Source organism: Pagrus major, chromosome 19 (assembly GCF_040436345.1).
Source record: "Pagrus major chromosome 19, Pma_NU_1.0".
Classification (NCBI taxonomy): domain Eukaryota; kingdom Metazoa; phylum Chordata; class Actinopteri; order Spariformes; family Sparidae; genus Pagrus; species Pagrus major.
This window is the reverse complement of record NC_133233.1, coordinates 28370982-28390091: the sequence shown is the minus strand read 5'-3', so window position 1 is coordinate 28390091 and position 19110 is coordinate 28370982. Positions and strand designations below refer to the sequence as shown.

Below are 19110 nucleotides of genomic sequence, written 5' to 3'. Positions count from 1 at the left end.
CTATTCAACACATTTAAAGTAGACAAAACAATTATTGTCATAAAGTGACCTCACTAAAAACCTGAGCAGTGATCCAGGTACAGGACAACAATAAAGAAATAACGTCTGCAGGCAGGAAGTGGAGACTTTGAGTGGACAGAGCAGGACATCATACTGAGGGACGTCCCTTTAATTAGACAGAGACAAGGCCGATCTTTGTAAATGTCACTTTTGTTTAGCATCACATTGGGTGATGAGTCTGCAGGCTTCACCATCTCCATTTTACACCCTCCTCCTCTGCATCTTGTTTCACCTGTTTGTCCTCCTTGTCTTCATGTTGTTCTCCTTCCATGTGCTACATATTTACCTCAGTGCTTTCTGAAGTGCAGAAGATGAGTGATTGTGTGGAGGAAGAGGAGGACGGAGCAGAGGCTCCAGTCTCCAGCTGTCTGTCTATGAAGAGTGACCGGTCCAAAGAACCGCCTCTGGTCTTCAGGACTGAACCTGGACCCTCAGACACACAGTAAGAAGACTGCCATGTTTTTAATCACCAAACTGTCAGTATCAGCAATTTGTGTATTTAGATGAAATAAATACAAACATGTTTGTGTTTCCAGAAGTCAGTACCACAGACGGAGAGAAGAGTCTCCAGTCTCCAGCTGTCTGTCTATGAAGAGTGACTGGTCCAAAGGTTTTCCTGTGAACTTTAGTAATGAACCTGGACCCTCAGACACACAGTAAGAGATGTGTATAAATATATATATTATATAGTTTTATCATTACCATTAAATGGTTGTAGTGAATTATTTGTTTTACTGGACATTACATTAGAAAAAGTGGTTTGTGTTTTATACTTTATACAATTACATATCAGCAGCATCAGATTGTTCTTGAATGAACTGGTGTGACAGTGGCTCCTACAGAGTGTTGCATTATGGGTTGTCTGTAGTGTTAATGTTGGATAGTGAGTTGCTCAAGTCCATTCATAGTGTTTGTTATTCAGTCAGTCCTGAAAGTTGATGATGACTCATGTCTTTTTGCGATGGAAGAAATAAATTCCTGAGTTTGACAACGAGCCAAAAAGTATCCCAACATCTTTACTGTCAAAGGATCAAATGATCTGTTGAAAAGCCGAGAATCACCACTGAAACGTCCGGATGAGGACGAGCACAAAGATAAAGTCTGAAAAATGATGTCATGCTGCCAGAGAAAATGTATTTGTTTGCTTCTGCAAGTCTGACGAGAGCAGGATACTGTTCACATTTGAACCGATACCAGTACCCAACGGTACCTTTTGATACTTTACTCTCTGTCTAATAACAAAACATGTAAATTCAGTTCTAAGCTGTAAATCGAGTCACTTTAGAGACAATATATCATGAGTCATATTTCCAATAGCAATGTACGTTGCATGTGAGTCAGTTTTATTTCAGCAGTGTCTTGCTATACTGCGTAAATAGACTATTTTTCAAGTAAACAGCGACATTAAGCTGTTCCTGCTGCATTAAGTAATTAATATAATTATCCATTATGTCTTAGCATCGAGCTAACAAGCGAAGCGCTTGTTATACAAAATAAATTTGGGAATCAAAGAATGCATGCTTTAATATTTCCTCAGACAGTATGAAGTTCACGTGTTATTGGTTTTCTACAAAGGTTTGAGACATCCTAAAAATCACTGCCCACTATGTCAGTGAACTAAACAGCAGGGTGGTCAGTAAATATCAGACGCAGCCAAAGTCAGTCACCTGTGACTGTTTACAAAACCCAAAGCCATCCTACAGAAAACAGGTTTCAGCTTCTGTCATCCTCAACATAGATCTGTTGTGACTAATGAGGTTAAACATCTTTATCAATAAAAGCATTTACAGTTTGAACACATCAATCACTGCGTTGTGAGGCTCGACCTGCTGTGACTGAGATTGTTGTCTTATCAAGAGGAGAGTATCTCCTAGTTTGATTTCGTCAAAGCTAAACATTAATAAAACTATGGTTTCTAATCAGGTTGATTTTCCTTTATCTCTTCAGAAAGACAGAGGGAAGTGTTTCTGTGGAGGAGCAGCTGTCCTGCTGTCCAGTGTTAGTCAGTCAGACCAACACTGTACAAAGTAAGACTGTACATCTGTCTGCTGATGTCTTCATGTCTGAAAAAAGGAACTTTTTGAGTTAATCAAGATTCTTGCTCTCAATTTAATCCCAGAATATTTTCTTCTCTTTCAGCTGATAGTGTTCTGCAGGAGGCTTTAGATGAACATAAGATCAGTCTGAGGAGGAGATGTGAACGTGTGACTGAAGGAAGTGATGAAACAGGAAGTGATGAAACAGGAAGTGGAACCCTCCTCAACAGGATCTACACTGAGCTCTACATCACAGAGGGACAGAGTGAAGAGGTTAATACCCAACATGAGGTGAGACAGCTAGAGACAGCTTCCAAGATGGAGGCCCTCCATGACACTCCAATCAAGTGCTGCGACATCTTTAAAGCCTCACCTGACCAACAGAGACGCATCAGAGTCGTTCTGACCAACGGCGTCGCTGGAGTTGGAAAAACCTTCTCAGTGCAGAAGTTCACTCTGGGCTGGGCAGAGGGCTCCGAAAACCAAGATGTCAGTCTGCTGGTTCTGCTGTCGTTCAGGGAGCTGAACCTGATCAGAGATGAGCAGTACAGTCTTCTCAGGCTGCTCCATGTTTTCCATCCAACATTACAGAAGGTGACAGCAGAGAAGCTCGCTGTCTGTAAACTTCTGTTCATCTTTGACGGCCTGGATGAAAGCAGACTTTCACTGGATTTCAAGAACCATGAGGTCGTGTCTGATGTCACACAGAAGTCATCAGTCAGCGTGCTGCTGACAAACCTCATCGAGGGGAAGCTGCTTCCCTCGGCTCTCGTCTGGATAACTTCCCGACCTGCAGCAGCCAATCGGATCCCTCCTTCACGTGTCGACAGGGTAACAGAAGTACGAGGCTTCACTGACGACCAGAAGGAGGAGTACTTCAGGAGGAGGTTCAGTGATGAAGATCTGTCCAGCAGCATCATCTCACACATCAAGACCTCCAGGAGCCTCCACATCATGTGTCTGATCCCAGTCTTCTGCTGGATCACTGCTACAGTTCTGGAGCACATGTTGACTACAGGCCAGAGAGGAGAGCTGCCCAAGACCCTGACTGACATGTACTCACACTTCCTGCTGGTTCAGACAAAGAGGAAGAAGCAGAAGTACGATGAGGGACGTGAGACGAGTCCACAGGAGCTGACGGAGGCTGACAGGGAAGTTCTTCTGAAGCTGGGGAGGCTGGCGTTTGAACATCTGGAGACAGGAAACATCATGTTCTACCAAGAAGACCTGGAGCGGTGTGGTCTTAATGTCACAGAGGCCTCGGTGTACTCAGGAGTTTGTACAGAGATCTTCAGAAGAGAGAGTGTGATCTTCCAGAAAACAGTCTACTGCTTTGTTCATCTGAGCGTTCAGGAGTTTCTGGCTGCAGTCTACATGTTCCACTGTTACACCAACAGGAACACAAAGGTACTGGAGGCTTTTCTAAAAGACTCAAAACCTAAGTCTGTTTTTGAAAAGATTTCTAAGTTTTTTGGTAGAGGCGATGAAGCCCGTTACTCATCCCTGGATGACTTCCTGAGGAGCGCCATGGAGAAATCCCTTGAAAGTAAAAATGGCCACATGGACTTGTTTGTTCGCTTCCTTCATGGCCTCTCTCTGAAGTCCAACCAGAGACTCTTAGGAGGTCTGCTGGGTCGGACAGACAACAGTCCAGAAATCATCCAGAGAGCCATCAACAACCTGAAGGAGATGAACAGAGATGATGTCTCTCCTGACAGAAGCATCAACATCTTCCACTGTCTGATGGAGATGAACGACCACTCAGTTCATCAGGAGATCCAAGAGTTCCTGAAGTCAGAGAACAGATCAGAGAAGAAACTGTCTGTGATCCACTGCTCAGCTCTGGCCTACATGCTGCAGATGTCAGAGGAGGTTCTGGATGAGTTGGACCTGCAGAAGTACAACACATCAAAGGAGGGACGACTGAGACTGATTCCAGCTGTGAGGAACTGCAGGACGGCTCTGTGAGTCCAGATGTGATTATCAACATCATAAATCAGTGTAGATTAGCAGTTTAATTCTTCAGATATACAAACTATAAAATAATATATTTTGAAATAGCGCTTACATTTTTAAATACAATTGTGATTATTTTTAAAAAGTGTTTCACTTACCATGAGTGCAACAATGTAGATGTTTCAGTTGGATTTGTTTGTAGCTGTCAGGTTGTTGAACTCAGTTATTCCATTTATTTCTAATGATCATTAAATGTGACAGTTTTTCTTCTATGAATCTTTCTTTGGGTGACAGAAGAAACCCTGGTGAAACTAATGAAAGAGGTTTTTTAACCACTATACTGAAGAGTTTAAAATAAGATCTGTATCATTTTTCATGTGATGTTTCTAAAGTCCTTGAGAATTTCCTTCATGCAGTTATTGTTCTCATTATGTCGGTTTAGAGACATTTCACAGTGAGCAAATGGACCAAAAAGTTCCAGCTCAAATTAAAGGATCTACTTTACCTTTTATACATGACATGAGATCTTTTTCTGAATTGACTCTTATTTAGTTTTAATCTTTATGTATTTTTGTTCTGTAGAATCAGAATCAGCTTTATTTGGCCAAATATGTGTTGACATACAAGGAATTTGACTCCAGTTCATCATTGCTCTCAGTGTAGTTACACAGAAGTGACATACAGCTGGAAAGGAAAACACCAAAACTGAACCAACAACTAGATGAAACGTGAAGAATAAAGAAGTGTGAATGTTCAGGACTGCAATGTACAATAGCATCTGAAAAGACAGAAGGTGTATAAATCAAAATCACCAATGGCAACACCATAAAAGTGTAAATCATACAAGTCTTTATAGAAGTCAACTGTTCTGAATCACATCTGTATTAGCTGGCAAAATATTAATCATGTAAATGTAGATTTCTAAGATGGTTTTTCAAAACTTCAAGCTCATCCATGTTGAATTCGGGAGGTGCACGATCATTCAGCAACATGATTTGTGGAGCCCACATGCTCAACACAAGATGTGTGATGATGTTAATTTTGGCACTCACCCTCATGCTAACACTGTGTTGGGCATAAACTAATCTAACTTTTTGGCAAAAGACACAGGATCAGATCACACTGACAGACTGTGGACATCATGGAAACCCAAATGTAACTACATTTTCTCTTCCTTCATCTGCAAGATTAAAATAAAACAAAGATTTAAAGTCTGCAGGTTTTAGAGAGTGATGAGAATAACTGTTTCATGTCAAACACAGATCAGATGAAGGTTTGCTGACCCACTGATGTAAATAGCAAATGTCAATCAGAACAGAATGTTTCAAACTGTTTTGACATCAAATGCATGAAGTAAATATAAAGTGTCCTCTTTTATAATAACATTTTTGTAATATCTGTGTCATGACAGACTTTCTGACTGTGGACTCGCAGAGACTCACTGTGAAGTTGTGGCCTCAGCTCTGAAGTCCAACCCCTCCCATCTGAGACAGCTGAACCTGAGTTTCAACAGCCTGAAGGATTCAGGAGTGAAGCTCCTGTCTGTTGGACTGGAGAGTCAAAACTGTGCTCTAGAGATTCTGAGGTCAGTTCATTGTCTTGTTTTTCCATATATTCAATTCAAACCCTTCACTGAGACTTAAACAGTTTAGTTAATTAACTTTCAAGATTTGCGATTTCTTTGAGACATTTTCTGTGTATCTAAATGGCTCCATCCTGTGGTGTTCAGAGGAGGCTGCACTGAAGGACTCTATCAAAATAAATCAAATGTTTGTAAATGTTTTAAAATATATTTTAACTCACACAACTCACTTTTGAACTTTTAACAAATGACCTAAATCACAAACTTTACTTTTAAGGGCTGTTTTTTTTATTTCATACAGACTTGAGTGAATGTGGACCTCTCCTTTAATTACACAGGCTTTACAGCCCTACATGTCTTATTTAATGATGATCCTCTAGTTCCAGACCTGACTGAGATCAGCAGCATGTTATTAATCTGTGTTGACATGAACAGCTGTATGAATGTTGTGCTGACATGTGGATGATGTCTGTAGAAGGCTGATGATGATCCACAATAACACAATGACAAAGTTTGTGTAGGTGTGTGTGTCTGTGTGTGAGGCCATTTCTCATGGTGGAAAACTGGCGACTCCTCCACACATGGGAATCAAAGTACACCATCCCAGTGGTCCTGAACCTCTACACAGATAGCATACCTTTCCATCCCTGCTACCTCCGCTCCAAGTGAGCGTGTCTTTTCAACTGCAGGAGACATAGTTAGTGCCCAAAGGTCTCAACTGCTGCCAGAAAACGTAGACATGCTCATATTCTTGAACAAGAACGTGACCATATCTTAGGCTGGGCAGTGTAGTTGTAGCCAGCTCTCAGCTCTGTATCATGCTTGGAGGGAAATCATGTCAGTCTCTGTTTGCACTTTAAGTATTGAGAGAGAACTACTTTGATTATTGTTTGCACTTAAAACAAGACGACTAAGAAAAACTTAGTGTTATTCTTTTTTTGTTATTTATACTGTTTTTATTTTTAACTTTCAATTTGTGGAGAGGAGTTCAGTTAGAAGTTCACACAGCTTCAATTAGAAGTTAGAAGCTCACACATAGTTCATGCACAGGTATGATTTATTATAAATTAATACATGTTTAAGACGTTTTTATAATAAAACTCTACCACTGACTTCCTCAGTAATGAACTGGACACATTTAGGCACCTTGAGTAACCATATACTTGTTTTGTCACTTTGTGTATTTGACAGTGTTGAACCTGCATCCTGTTGCGTTCAGGTGTTTGGAGTTTCCATTTTCTAAACTTCTACATTCTGAACCTTCTTCAGCTCTGAACAGATTATTAAACACTGAATGATTTCAAGCAGGAACATTGTCTCCTAAACTTACATCATTTATTCATTATTCAGATTGATGAGCTGCAGTTTGTCAGAGATCAGCTGTGCTTCTCTGGCCTCAGCTCTGAAGTCCAACCCCTCCCATCTGAGACTGATGAGCCTGGGCCTCAACAAGCTGCAGGATTCAGGAGTGAAGCTGCTGTGTGATTTTCTACAGAGTCCAAACTGTAGACTGGAGACTCTGAGGTCAGTTCACTGACTCTGTTACTGCTAACTAATATTTGAGTTTACATTCATACATAACTTACATTGATAAAGTTATAGATTTCCTTTGGTTCATATTTTCAATTTTCTTGAACTAAATTTCTTCTTCAGTCACAAAAGACTTCTGTTTCTTCAAGAAACTAGAAAATGTTCAGTTAGTTGTTAAAGTTAATTAATGTATATAATTTAATCTGTTAATAGAAGAACTGAACTAACATTTGATTTAAATTGATAAAGTTGAGAAGCTGCAGTAGAAATATTTAGATTTCTTTTGATGTCAATGTGTTTTCACAAATAATGTCTGATCATTGATATTGATCCTACAGAACACACACAGATCAAAGCATATTTTCAAAAGATGTTTAAAAGAAAATTCAGTTTTTTCTCCTCTAATAACAGACCTGACTGAGATCAGCAGCATGTTATTAATCTGTGTTGACATGAACAGCTGTATGAATGTTGTGCTGACATGTGGATGATGTCTGTAGAAGGCTGATGATGATCCACAATAACACAATGACAAAGTTACTCATTTTAGAGAAAAGCTCATTGATGAGGACACAGTAATGTTGAGCTACACATTTAAAACCTGAACACATCTGATTGGATTATAAATTAATTTTCATCTCCATCATTTATTCTTTATACAGATTGAGGGGCTGCAGTTTGTCAGTGTTGAGGCAGTGTTGACCAAATATGAATCAAGTTCCTCGTTCTCTCAGAAATATATTTTCACTGTTTAGCTGTAATATGATAAAGTTTGTGTCCCTGCCACCATGTTAAGAAAGTACCAGGGACGACAGAGAGGCGTTATTATGGATCCTACTGCTGTTGCCTTTGTTGGTTCAGACATGAGGAGTGAGACTGGTTTGGGTTAGGGTAAGAATATCAGGGTAAGATAATCAGAGGCAGACTAGGGCCAATCTTAGCAAGATAAGCAGTGGGATCCAAAATGAGGCGACAGGGAGGCACTCACATGCACTAACATGCACACAGCTCAGATCACAACACACACACTGAGAGTGTGACATCATTCTGTGTTCAGGACACCATGACTCCACTATATCTTTACATAACTAATAGTTGTATTTTAACTTCCATCTTGTTGTGTTCAGGTGTCTACGTCCTGTCTACCAGGAAGTGAGACGGGAGTCTTTCCCTATTTTTAAGCCTTTCACCTGCTGTGCTCCCGTTTGGTCATTTCTCCTGTTAATATCTCGGGGTGTGACGAGATCTTGTGGCACGAGATCTCGAGATATTAAAACTAGAGATGTACCGATCAGGATTTTTGGGGACGATCACCGAAAGCAGTATCTGCCGATCCCGATATTGCCGATCACCGATCACAGCGTCAAATCCATAAATTCTTCTGTATTGTTGTCTTGTGTAACTTTCATATATTTAATTAATGATTCTTCTTACACAACATTGACATTGTATTAAGTATAAAAATTAGGAGATGAGAAAGTATCATGAATTGACCACCGTTTATTGCAGGCTGAGGCAATGTGCAATATTTCACACTCTAGAGACTCTCTTAGAGACAACTTGGACTCAGCTTACATAGAGTAACTGTAGCTTACTAGCTTAAGCTTTCTTGTGGCAATAATTATGTGTACAACAACAACACACAACATGTGCAGTGCACCAACACAGACAACAGTAAACATTTCACTCTCTTAGAGTCGATACAAGTTGTAAACTATAAACTTTAGTTTTCCTGTGGAAAAAGGAATTAAATCTTAAAATAAAAAATGGATTGTGTGCACAACACACAACATGTGCACCAACAATAAACATTTCACTCTCTCTAGAGGCTCTTTCTTAGAGACACAATTTGGAGTTTAGCTACAAGCTTTTTTGTGGAAAAATAAAATAAATATGTCATACAAATGAGAATAAGAACTATGTACACTGACATATGTGCAACTGCAACATTATCTCTAGAGACACTCTCTTGGTCATACAACTTGGAGCTTATACTGTAGCTTTCCTGTCAAAAAATTAACTTAACTGAAAGTTAAAATTTGGAGGTTTTATAGTCCCTTGAAATTTAACATATCTGGCGTTGGATGTTCAAATGAGTAAAAACCGAGTATAAACCCAAGACTCACACTTGAATGTCATGTCTGCGCCACTATATGTCCCCATTTTCTCTTTCTTTCCCTCTTCTGTTTCGGGACTGAGCGGCGCGCAAAGGATCTTGGGATATGGGAGGCCGCGAAGGATAGTAGTGGTGCGTCCTCCAAAAAGGGGAAATGAGGACCGCATTTGAAGGAGCCTTCGAATTTGGACAGCCTTCGCGCAGCGTTGTAACGTAATTGGCCTTCAAATGCGCCCTTCGAAGGCTGCAGACCCTGAATTTGGACACATCCAATGCACTGTCTCTATATTGAAACGTCATCTGATCGGCCTGCTTGATCTATTTTGAGAACTCCGATCAAAACCAATAGGGGCATTATCGGCCGATTGCGATCGGTTGCCGATCGATCTGTGCATCTCTAATTAAAACATGTCTAACGTCAAACTCGAAATTAACATACAAGATGCCCCCGCCACTTTTAAATCGATTGTGTGGCAGCATTTTGGTGCCTGATGGAAACAATAAACTGCGACAGACTGACAAACAAGACACGAACAATATGTAAGAACTGTAAGAAAATAGTGCCATACACTGCGGCTAACACGAGCACTATGCAAAGACACCTACAGAACCACCACAGCTCTCTACTGAAATCAACCGTGCCTGTGAAGAAAACACTGAAAGGCCGGACAACACTGACAAATGCTTTTACATCTCAACTTCCACAGTCAAGTGCTCGAGCCACAGCAATAACGAAAGACATCAGTGTTTTCATTGCAGCTGACATAAGGCCATTTCTCATGGTGGAAAATTGGCGACTCCTCCACACATTGGAATCAAAGTTCACCATCCCAGTGGTCCTGAACCTCTACACAGATAGCATACCTTTCCATCCCTGCTACCTCCGCTCCAAGTGAGCGTGTCTTTTCAACTGCAGGAGACATAGTGTCCAACGGTCTCAACTGCTGCCAGAAAACGTAGACATGCTCATATTCTTGAACAAGAACGTGACCATATCTTAGGCTGGGCAGTGTAGTTGTAGCCAGCTCTCAGCTCTGTATCATGCTTGGAGGGAAATCATGTCAGTCTCTGTTTGCACTTTAAGTATTGAGAGAGAACTACTTTGATTATTGTTTGCACTTAAAACAAGAAGACTGAGAAAAACTTAGTGTTATTCATTTTTGTTATTTATACTGTTTTTATTTTTCACTTTCAGTTTGTGGAGAGGAGTTCAGTTAGAAGGTCACACAGCTTCAATTAGAAGTTAGAAGCTCACACATAGTTCATGCACAGTTATAAGGTCTGAAGAGACTCATGAGAAATCATACAGGAGAGAAGCCAGTCAGTTGAGTTTGTGGTGAAACCTTTTACAGTTCTTACATATTGTTTGTGTCTTTTACTGCATATGATAATTCATACTCAGTCACAAAGTAGAGCTGAAGTCACATTCATTACAAGATGATTACTAGTTAAAACTAGGGCTGGGCGATTAATTGAATTTTGATTTCGATTTCGATTTTGGCTTCCCTCGATCATGAAAACAAGATAATCGTAATAAAACGATCATTCTGCCGCACGCCGTGTCTTGTGTGGTAAATGCAGCGAACCCTTCCATCTCCACCTGTGCACTCCGCTCCGCCCCGACCCCGCCTGAACAGTTTCGCTTTCAGCCACGCCGTGCGTGTTGCCAGTGGGTGTTTGGAAAAACACTTCGGTTTCGAGGAATCTGACTCGGAACAAACGAAGATATTGTGCAAGATATGTCACGCAACCATGTCTGCACCTCAAGGGAACACGACCAATTTATTTAACCATTTAAAGTCCACACACAGAGTAATACATGACCAGGCAGTGAAGGAACAAAACAAATGAAAAGCTCCTCGACTCCTGCCACCGCCACACCGCTCTCAATTAAGGACACACTTTACAATGCCACCGCATATCCACCCGGCTCCCGCAGGCATGAAGAAATAACGGATGCCGTCACATACATGATGCCAAAGACATGTGCCCTATCAACACCGTTAGCGAGCCGGGGTTCAATAAACTGATTAACACATTGGACAAGCGGTAGTAAGTGTTACCATCACGTCACCATTTCAGCAGAATTGCGCTGCCTGCCCTTTATGACGAATGTCGCGGAAAAGTTGCAAGAGAAGTGTCAACAGCATTATATTTTGCCACCACAACGGACCTATGGTTTTTTATTTTTTACATATTATTTAATTCATTTTATTAATATATTTTAATTATTTATGTGCATTTTTCTTGTTTTTCAGTTCAAACTTATCGTGTTAAAAGAAATACCAGAGTTAAAAGTTCAATAAATGCTTGTTCTCAAATCAATGAATAATCGTCTTTAATAATCGTGATTACAATATCAATCAAAATAATCGTGATTATGATTTTTGCCATAATCGAGCAGCCCTAGTTAAAACATTTCAAAATGGACCTGCATTGTTTTGCTTTTTGTAACAAAAAAAAAAAAAAGCGTTAAAATCTTGTCTCGTTCTCATGAACCCAACATCGTGTATCGTCTCATCTCATGAGCTGAGTGTATCGTCACATCTCTATTAATCTCCCATTTTCATAGTGATACAGATCAAAAAGTTCTTCTCAGGGTCTGTGTGGGGGTATGTGTCGTGGTACCTGGCAACCCAACTCAGAGGGAGAGTTGAGCATGTGCCAACAACCCTGCCTGACGTTTGCCACTCGTCCCTGTGTCACTAATGCTCTGCTCCACTCACTTTGCCCCTGAAAATGGGTGAAACAGCTGCCAAAAAGAAAACATTGCCTCCAAAATTCACATAACTTTGTGTGAAACTTTCCCCTTTATTGATAATTGTCTCCTCTCTCACTTGTGTGGGACACGCAGGAGGCTGACGTGCTGCCAAGTGCTACCTGCTTGTTTTAGGTGTCCAACTGGGCTGTCCAGACCGAGCGCCCCGTGCTGTGGTCCTCCATAGCCAGCTTATGATTTCTACTGATCCTTTCATGGAGCCAGATGAAAAAATAACACCTCAAATATGAAGTGATAGAAGTGAAAATTAATAATGTATTCAAAAGAATATCAGAATTAAATCCAAATCATATTTAAATTGAAATGAACCTTTTCCTTCACTTGTTCTTATTTTGAAAATGTTTTTGATTTTTTTTATGATTCAAGATCAAAACTTGAACTTTCACGTTCAAATGTTATTTTAAATGTAACATTTATTTTTTCCAAATGAACAAACCTCTTGGCCTTGATCTGGCTCCATATCCTTTCACCATCTGTCCTATTTTGGCAGGATTCTGTGAGTGAATGTGACAAAACACTGGTAATTTACTAGAAATAGTGTCACTGCTGTTTGTGATTGTGTTTTTCTGTATTTGTTCCTCAGAGATGTGCAGCAAACACACACAGGCACAGACCACAGGCTTAAGAAAACCCCTCCCCACATATAATCACACAAGTCTATGGTCCTTTTAACTTCACTGTTACAGAAGAAGCAGCGTCCTGCTTATCACATAAAAGGCTTCATGTTATCAATTCATGATCTTTATTATAAAGATGCTCTACGTGTACGTCTAATTAGAAAAGAGCCGAGGAGCAGAATTTAAGTGAAAGACATTTTATGTGCTTGAAATGTTACATGTTGACTTTTGATCACTTTTGTGGACTTAGTTTGACTTGTTTGATGTGAAGACTTACATGAAGTCTTTTTACTCACTCTGACGTGTCAGGATATAACCTTTTTGATTAAAACTGCATTAAAATATCATGTGATCTGCTACTTCAGTGCACGCTAACAACAAATATTACTGGGACCATAATAAACATTTGCACACCAGCTTTTTTAATATCCAAGAGTTCAAATCATAAACTCTACCACTGACTTCCTCAGTAATGAACTGGACACATTTAGGCACCTTGAGTAACCATATACTTGTTTTGTCACTTTGTGTATTTGACAGTGTTGAACCTGCATCCTGTTGGGTTCAGGTGTTTGGAGTTTCCATTTTCTAAACTTCTACATTCTGAACCTTCTTCAGCTCTGAACAGATTATTAAACACTGAATGATTTCAAGCAGGAACATTGTCTTCTAAACTTACATCATTTATTCTTTGTCCAGATTGAAGCGCTGCAGTTTGTCAGAGATCAGCTGTGCTTCTCTGGCCTCAGCTCTGAAGTCCAACCCCTCCCATCTGAGACAGCTGCAGCTGAGCTACAACAAGCTGCAGGATTCAGGAGTGAAGCTGCTGTGTGATTTTCTACAGAGTCCAAACTGTAGACTGGAGAGTCTGAAGTCAGTTCACTGACTCTGCTAACTAATATTTGAGTTTACATTCATACATAACTTACATTGATAAAGTTATAGATTTCCTTTGGTTCATATTTTCAATTTTCTTGAACTAAATTTCTTCTTCAGTCACAAAAGACTTCTGTTTCTTCAAGAAACTGTAGAAAATGTTCAGTTAGTTGTTAAAGTTAATTAATGTTTATAATTTAATCTGTTAACAGAAGATCTGAACTAACATTTGATTTAAATTGATAAAGTTGAGAAGCTGAAGTAGAAATATTTTGATTTCTGTTGATGTCAATGTGTTTTCACAAATAATGTCTGATCATTGATATTGATCCTACAGAACACACACAGATCAAAGCATATTTTCAAAAGATGTTTAAAAGAAAATTCAGTTTTTCTCCTCTAATAACAGACCTGACTGAGATCAGCAGCATGTTATTAATCTGTGTTGACATGAACAGCTGTATGAATGTTGTGCTGACATGTGGATGATGTCTGTAGAAGACTGATGATGATCCACAATAACACAATGACAAAGTTACTCTACTCATTTTAGAGAAAAGCTCATTGATGAGGACACAGTAATGTTGAGCTACACATTTAAAACCTGAACACATCTGATTGGATTATAAATTGATTTTTATCTGCATCATTTATTCTTTATTCAGATTGTTTGGCTGCAGTTTGTCAGAGATCAGCTGTGCTTCTCTGGCCTCAGCTCTGAAGTCCAACCCCTCCCATCTGAGACTGCTGAACCTGAGTAACAACAAGCTGCAGGATTCAGGAGTGAAGCTGCTGTGTGATTTTCTACAGAGTCCAAACTGTAGACTGGAGAGTCTGAGGTCAGTTCACTGACTCTGTTACTGCTAACTAATATTTGAGTTTACATTCAAACATAACTTACATTGATAAAGTTATAGATTTCCTTTGGTTCATATTTTCAATTTTCTTGAACTAAATTTCTTCTTCAGTCACAAAAGACTTCTGTTTCTTTAAGCAACTGTAGAAAATGTTCAGTTAGTTGTTAAAGTTAATTAATGTTTATAATTTAATCTGTTAACAGAAGAACTGAACTAACATTTAAATTGATGAAGTTGAGAAGCTGAAGTAGAAATATTTTGATTTCTGTTGATGTCAATGTGTTTTCACTAATAATGTCTGATCATTGATATTGATCCTACAGAACACACACAGATCAAAGCATATTTTTAAAAGAAGATGTTTAAAAGAAAATTCAGTTTTTCTCCTCTAATAACAGACCTGACTGAGATCAGCAGCATGTTATTAATCTGTGTTGACATGAACAGCTGTATGAATGTTGTGCTGACATGTGGATGATGTCTGTAGAAGGCTGATGATGATCCACAATAACACAATGACAAAGTTACTCTACTCATTTTAGAGAAAAGCTCATTGATGAGGACACAGTAATGTTGAGCTACACATTTAACACCTGAACACATCTGATTGGATTATAAATTGATTTTTATCTCCATCATTTATTCTTTATTCAGATTGATGAGCTGCAGTTTGTCAGAGATCAGCTGTGCTTCTCTGGCCTCAGCTCTGAAGTCCAACCCCTCCCATCTGAGAGAACTGGACCTGAGTGCAAACAACCTGCAGTATTCAGGCATGAAGCTGCTGTCTGATCTGAAGAAGAGTCCAGACTGTAGACTGGAGACTCTGAGGTCAGTAGAGGGTTGGAGTCAGTCCATGCTGGTTTCAGCAGTATTGTACTAAACACAGTATCAAAGTAAAGATCCAGTATTTCCTGCTTTCCTCAGTGAAGCTGTGAGAGGAGAACGGTGACAGGCTTCATGATTGGACAGAAAGACAGAGAGAGAGCAGTCAGCCAATCAGACGAGCCAGAAGCTTGTTGTGATCGTGTGTTTGAGTTGATGTGAAGACGACTGTTGTTGTTGTGTTCATGTCTACAGGAAATAAAGCTGGATCACAGCTGACAGCATCACAGGATGTATAGAGACAGTGTCCTCATTCATCAAACTGTCGGAGCATCAAATCTGATCTCAAAGTGTTTGTTCTCTCATTTCAACACTGAACAACTGATCAGTTCATCTTTGTCACAGCTCTCAGATCAGTCTGACTGAAGCCTGCAAATCACTGGCTCTTATTTCAGAGAACCATCATTACATTTAGTAACCATGTGGTCTGTATACGGACCAGAACCTCTGCTGAAGTCCACAAACCACAGCTGATGTTTTACTGTTCAGTGTAGGACCTTTAACGTTATATTTATATCTGCCCATGTGTCATTTGATTTGTCCAGATATTTTTATAACAGACTCCATATTTACACATTTGTCATGTGATGTTTCCAAAGTAGATGAAATATTTAAATGTGAGTGAGACTCTGGTTTTTAACAGCAGTAAATCATCATTAAAGTGAGCTGTGAGTATCTCTCTGTTCCTGCAGTAATGATGCGTTCAGGGACTGTCAGCAGTTTATTTCCACTGTGTCCTTCAGTGAAAGCTGCAGAGTAAACAGACTTGATGTCCAAAGTGTCTGCAGGTCTGTGAGCTTCACTCCAACACGTTAACATGAGAGCTGAAAGGAAGCTGGCTACGCTACACAGCCGCTCCACTTGTGGTCTGAACAGGACTGAAGTCCTGCTGGTCTTTATATCACTGACTGACAGCTGATGGAGGGAGTCTCTGTAAACACTCATTTATCACTTTACTGTCTCTCTGCTTCTCTCATCAGATGGAGGCCGTGATCTCTGTCAGAGTGATGAGGAAGGTGGAGGTGTTGAGAGGATCAGCTGTGTCCTGATGATCCAGAGAGGTTGAAGCAGCACCATCAGCTGGTGGGTGGAGAGGCTCTGACTGGGCCGTGTTACTGGGAGGTGGAGTGGAGAGGAGAGCTTCATCCAGCAGTGACTGACGGACCAATCACAACAAGTGGAGATGACTGTCAGTGCTGCAGTGTGAACTGCTCTGAGATCAGCTCCACTGTCACACACAATGTCCAGTCCAGCATCGTCCCTGTGTTCCTCTGGATGTGACAGAGTATCATCAGTGTATCTGGACTGCTCTGCTGCTGCTCTGTCCTTCTACACAGTCTCTGCAGACACACTGACGCTCCTCCACTCCTTCTGCTCCACACTCAGACACCTCCTCCACCTGGAACCTGGATCTTTATTCTTTTATTCACTCACATCTTCTCAACACAAAGAGCCTCAACACATTAATCTATCGAGGCGTGTTTATCACCACATAATCGTACATTGACACTTTTAATTGGATATTTCCTTGGTGCAGTTAATCTCCACATATTCCTGAATAACAGTGGAGATTAATGCAGTACTCTGTGTGTACTGCCACTGAATAAGACATCAGTCATGTTGAAGATGTTAACTGACATTCATTTTAATCTAAAATCAACATTTTAACAGATGAGTTTATGATGTAATATATGATGTAATAAATGATGGCATTGTTTTGTTGCTGTAACTGATGACCATGAAAGGAAGAACATGTTGATTTCACTGATGTTATTTAGTATTTTTATAGTTTTGTAACAGTCTTCTCATATGATGGAAATGTTGTAAAACAAACAAACAATGCACAAATATTAAACACCAGAGTCACATATTTTGGTGGTAATGTCTTTTATTAATGCTGTAAATTCTGTCTCAGCTCTGCTTTGAATTGAATTGAAAAACATTGTTTCCATGTAGACAAAGTGAGCATTTAAAAAACTTGATTTCCTCACAGCAGAAACACACTTCAAATGTGTCCAACAACACAGAACAAGGTTGTGATGCACAGTTACAGTTTCAGTCCCACTGGGACCATCAACAATAAAACATAGGAGCATGAAAAAAGTGTGTAAACGTAGAAACCTGATTATATTTATTTTACATTATAAAGTTTTTAAGGGAAGATTTTTGTTTTCAGGAATATTTTGCGAAATATTGTCATTTTCCAGAAGAAGAAATCAGCAGGAAAGAGCAGGAATCTGGAGACTTGGATCAGGACAGACGAGCTGTATGGGGCCATTTTATATCACAAATGTTTGGTGGAAACATCGAACCTGTAAAATATATCGACATAAATGATGACAGGTTGAGGGACAGCACAACCTGGTGTAATATGAACAGTGAGAAGTGAACTTACAGTTCAGGACTGAATCTAGAAATGTGGAGGATGTCCTTTACTGCTCGTCCTCACGCACACAAGTCTGAAGTTAAATTTAAAGATCAGCACACGTGATATTAAGTTCTGCATGAGGCCATAAAACAGACAAATCTACCAGTTCATCAGACTCATCTTCCAGATCTACTGTGTCACTGAGAGCTGAAGCTTTTTCTATGGACCATGATTTCACCAAGAATTACAATTAAACACAAAGTGGCACATAAACAATTGTTTTATTGCATTAGTCAGATATTTGGCTCATAATTACATGTTGAAGAGAAAAAACAACCTTAAAAAGGAAATTTACTTTGTTTATATGTGGCGGACCCTGCCACCTTTCCAGCTTCAAACAGTGTTCTGGGACCTTATTATCCTCTGAGAACAGCCTGTTAATTCAGAGTTTGTATTATTACCTCATTAATATTGTAAATATTAAAATTCTGAGTTTGAATTTATTCTCTAAAACTACAACAGTGCGACTTTCTGGTACTTTTCACAACACTGGTTCTAACTGGATGGTTGTCATGTGAACCGTTCGACGACCTTTACATTGTGAAATCAACATTTACTTCAAAATGATACGCTGAAGCAGAAAATTTGTTGATTGCCTTTATAAAAAATAATACAACAGCAAAAGTAAATAAATTTTTGAAATGCGTACAATAGTTAATACATACAGAGGTAAATTACAACAAAAAAACCCGTTAAGGTCACATTTAGTAAATGATCACCTACATTTATTTTCAGTAATATTAATGTGATATATTTATTCATTTATATTTGATTTTGACAGTATCAGTCCTCCGTAGTAATTAAAACCAGCAATCAAAATATTGTTAAAACAATAAAAACAACAATTTGACTGGACTACTTTAGAAGACACATAGATTTTCCACTTTTATTCTGAAGAGCGTCACCGGAAGTGTGATGGCCGCCCGCTGAGCTGACTCTTCCTGCTCTGCTGCTGCTCAGTGAAGCCGAGACTGAAGCTGAAGCAGAACCAAGTGTCCGGACCGAGTGTGAGGATGAGTGAGGAACATTATCTGGAGCTGTGTGAGACCGCAAACTCATTTTTCATAGATTTCCTTTTCATGTGTGAAACTGGAAATCAGTGGGAAAATAATTCTGATAGGAGGAGAAACATCTTGAAGAAAAATGATTCAGATTGTTTTTTCTTAAAATTCAGATTTTTTTTTCTAGGATGAAGAAAATCTGAGAAAAATTCTGTTTTTATTTTTTTTTATACATTTTCTTTCCATGTGTCTGGAACTAGAAAAGGAAATCTGATTGTTTTTTTCTCCAGATTTTATTCATCTGAGAAAAAGAAATCTGAATTTTTGGGGAAAAAATCTGAATTTTTGGAAAATGAATATCAGTTACTTTTCTTCTAGAAGGTGTTTTCC

At 39.4% G+C, this 19110-nt stretch overlaps 1 protein-coding gene across 1 annotated transcript; it reads left to right on the top strand.

Annotated features, from left to right (window-relative positions):
- Positions 1-263: 263 nt before the first annotated feature.
- On the top strand, positions 264-16898 carry LOC141014586 (protein NLRC3-like). The gene is made up of 9 exons (XM_073488440.1): positions 264-502; positions 2008-2087; positions 2200-4060; positions 5464-5637; positions 6985-7158; positions 13376-13549; positions 14218-14391; positions 15064-15237; positions 16272-16898. The coding sequence occupies exons 1-9, from the start codon at positions 330-332 to the stop codon at positions 16282-16284; spliced, it is 2997 nt and encodes a 998-aa protein (XP_073344541.1). The 5' UTR covers positions 264-329; the 3' UTR covers positions 16285-16898.
- The last annotated feature ends 2212 nt before the right edge of the window (positions 16899-19110 follow it).

Coding starts and splice junctions, on each gene's coding strand:
- LOC141014586 (XM_073488440.1), top strand. CDS start 330: ATGTGCTACATATTTACCTCAGTGCTTTCTGAAGTGCAGAAGATGAGT. Junction 7,159..13,375: donor TGTAGACTGGAGACTCTGAG/GTCAGTTCACTG, acceptor TTCTTTGTCCAG/ATTGAAGCGCTGCAGTTTGT. Junction 14,392..15,063: donor TGTAGACTGGAGAGTCTGAG/GTCAGTTCACTG, acceptor TTCTTTATTCAG/ATTGATGAGCTGCAGTTTGT.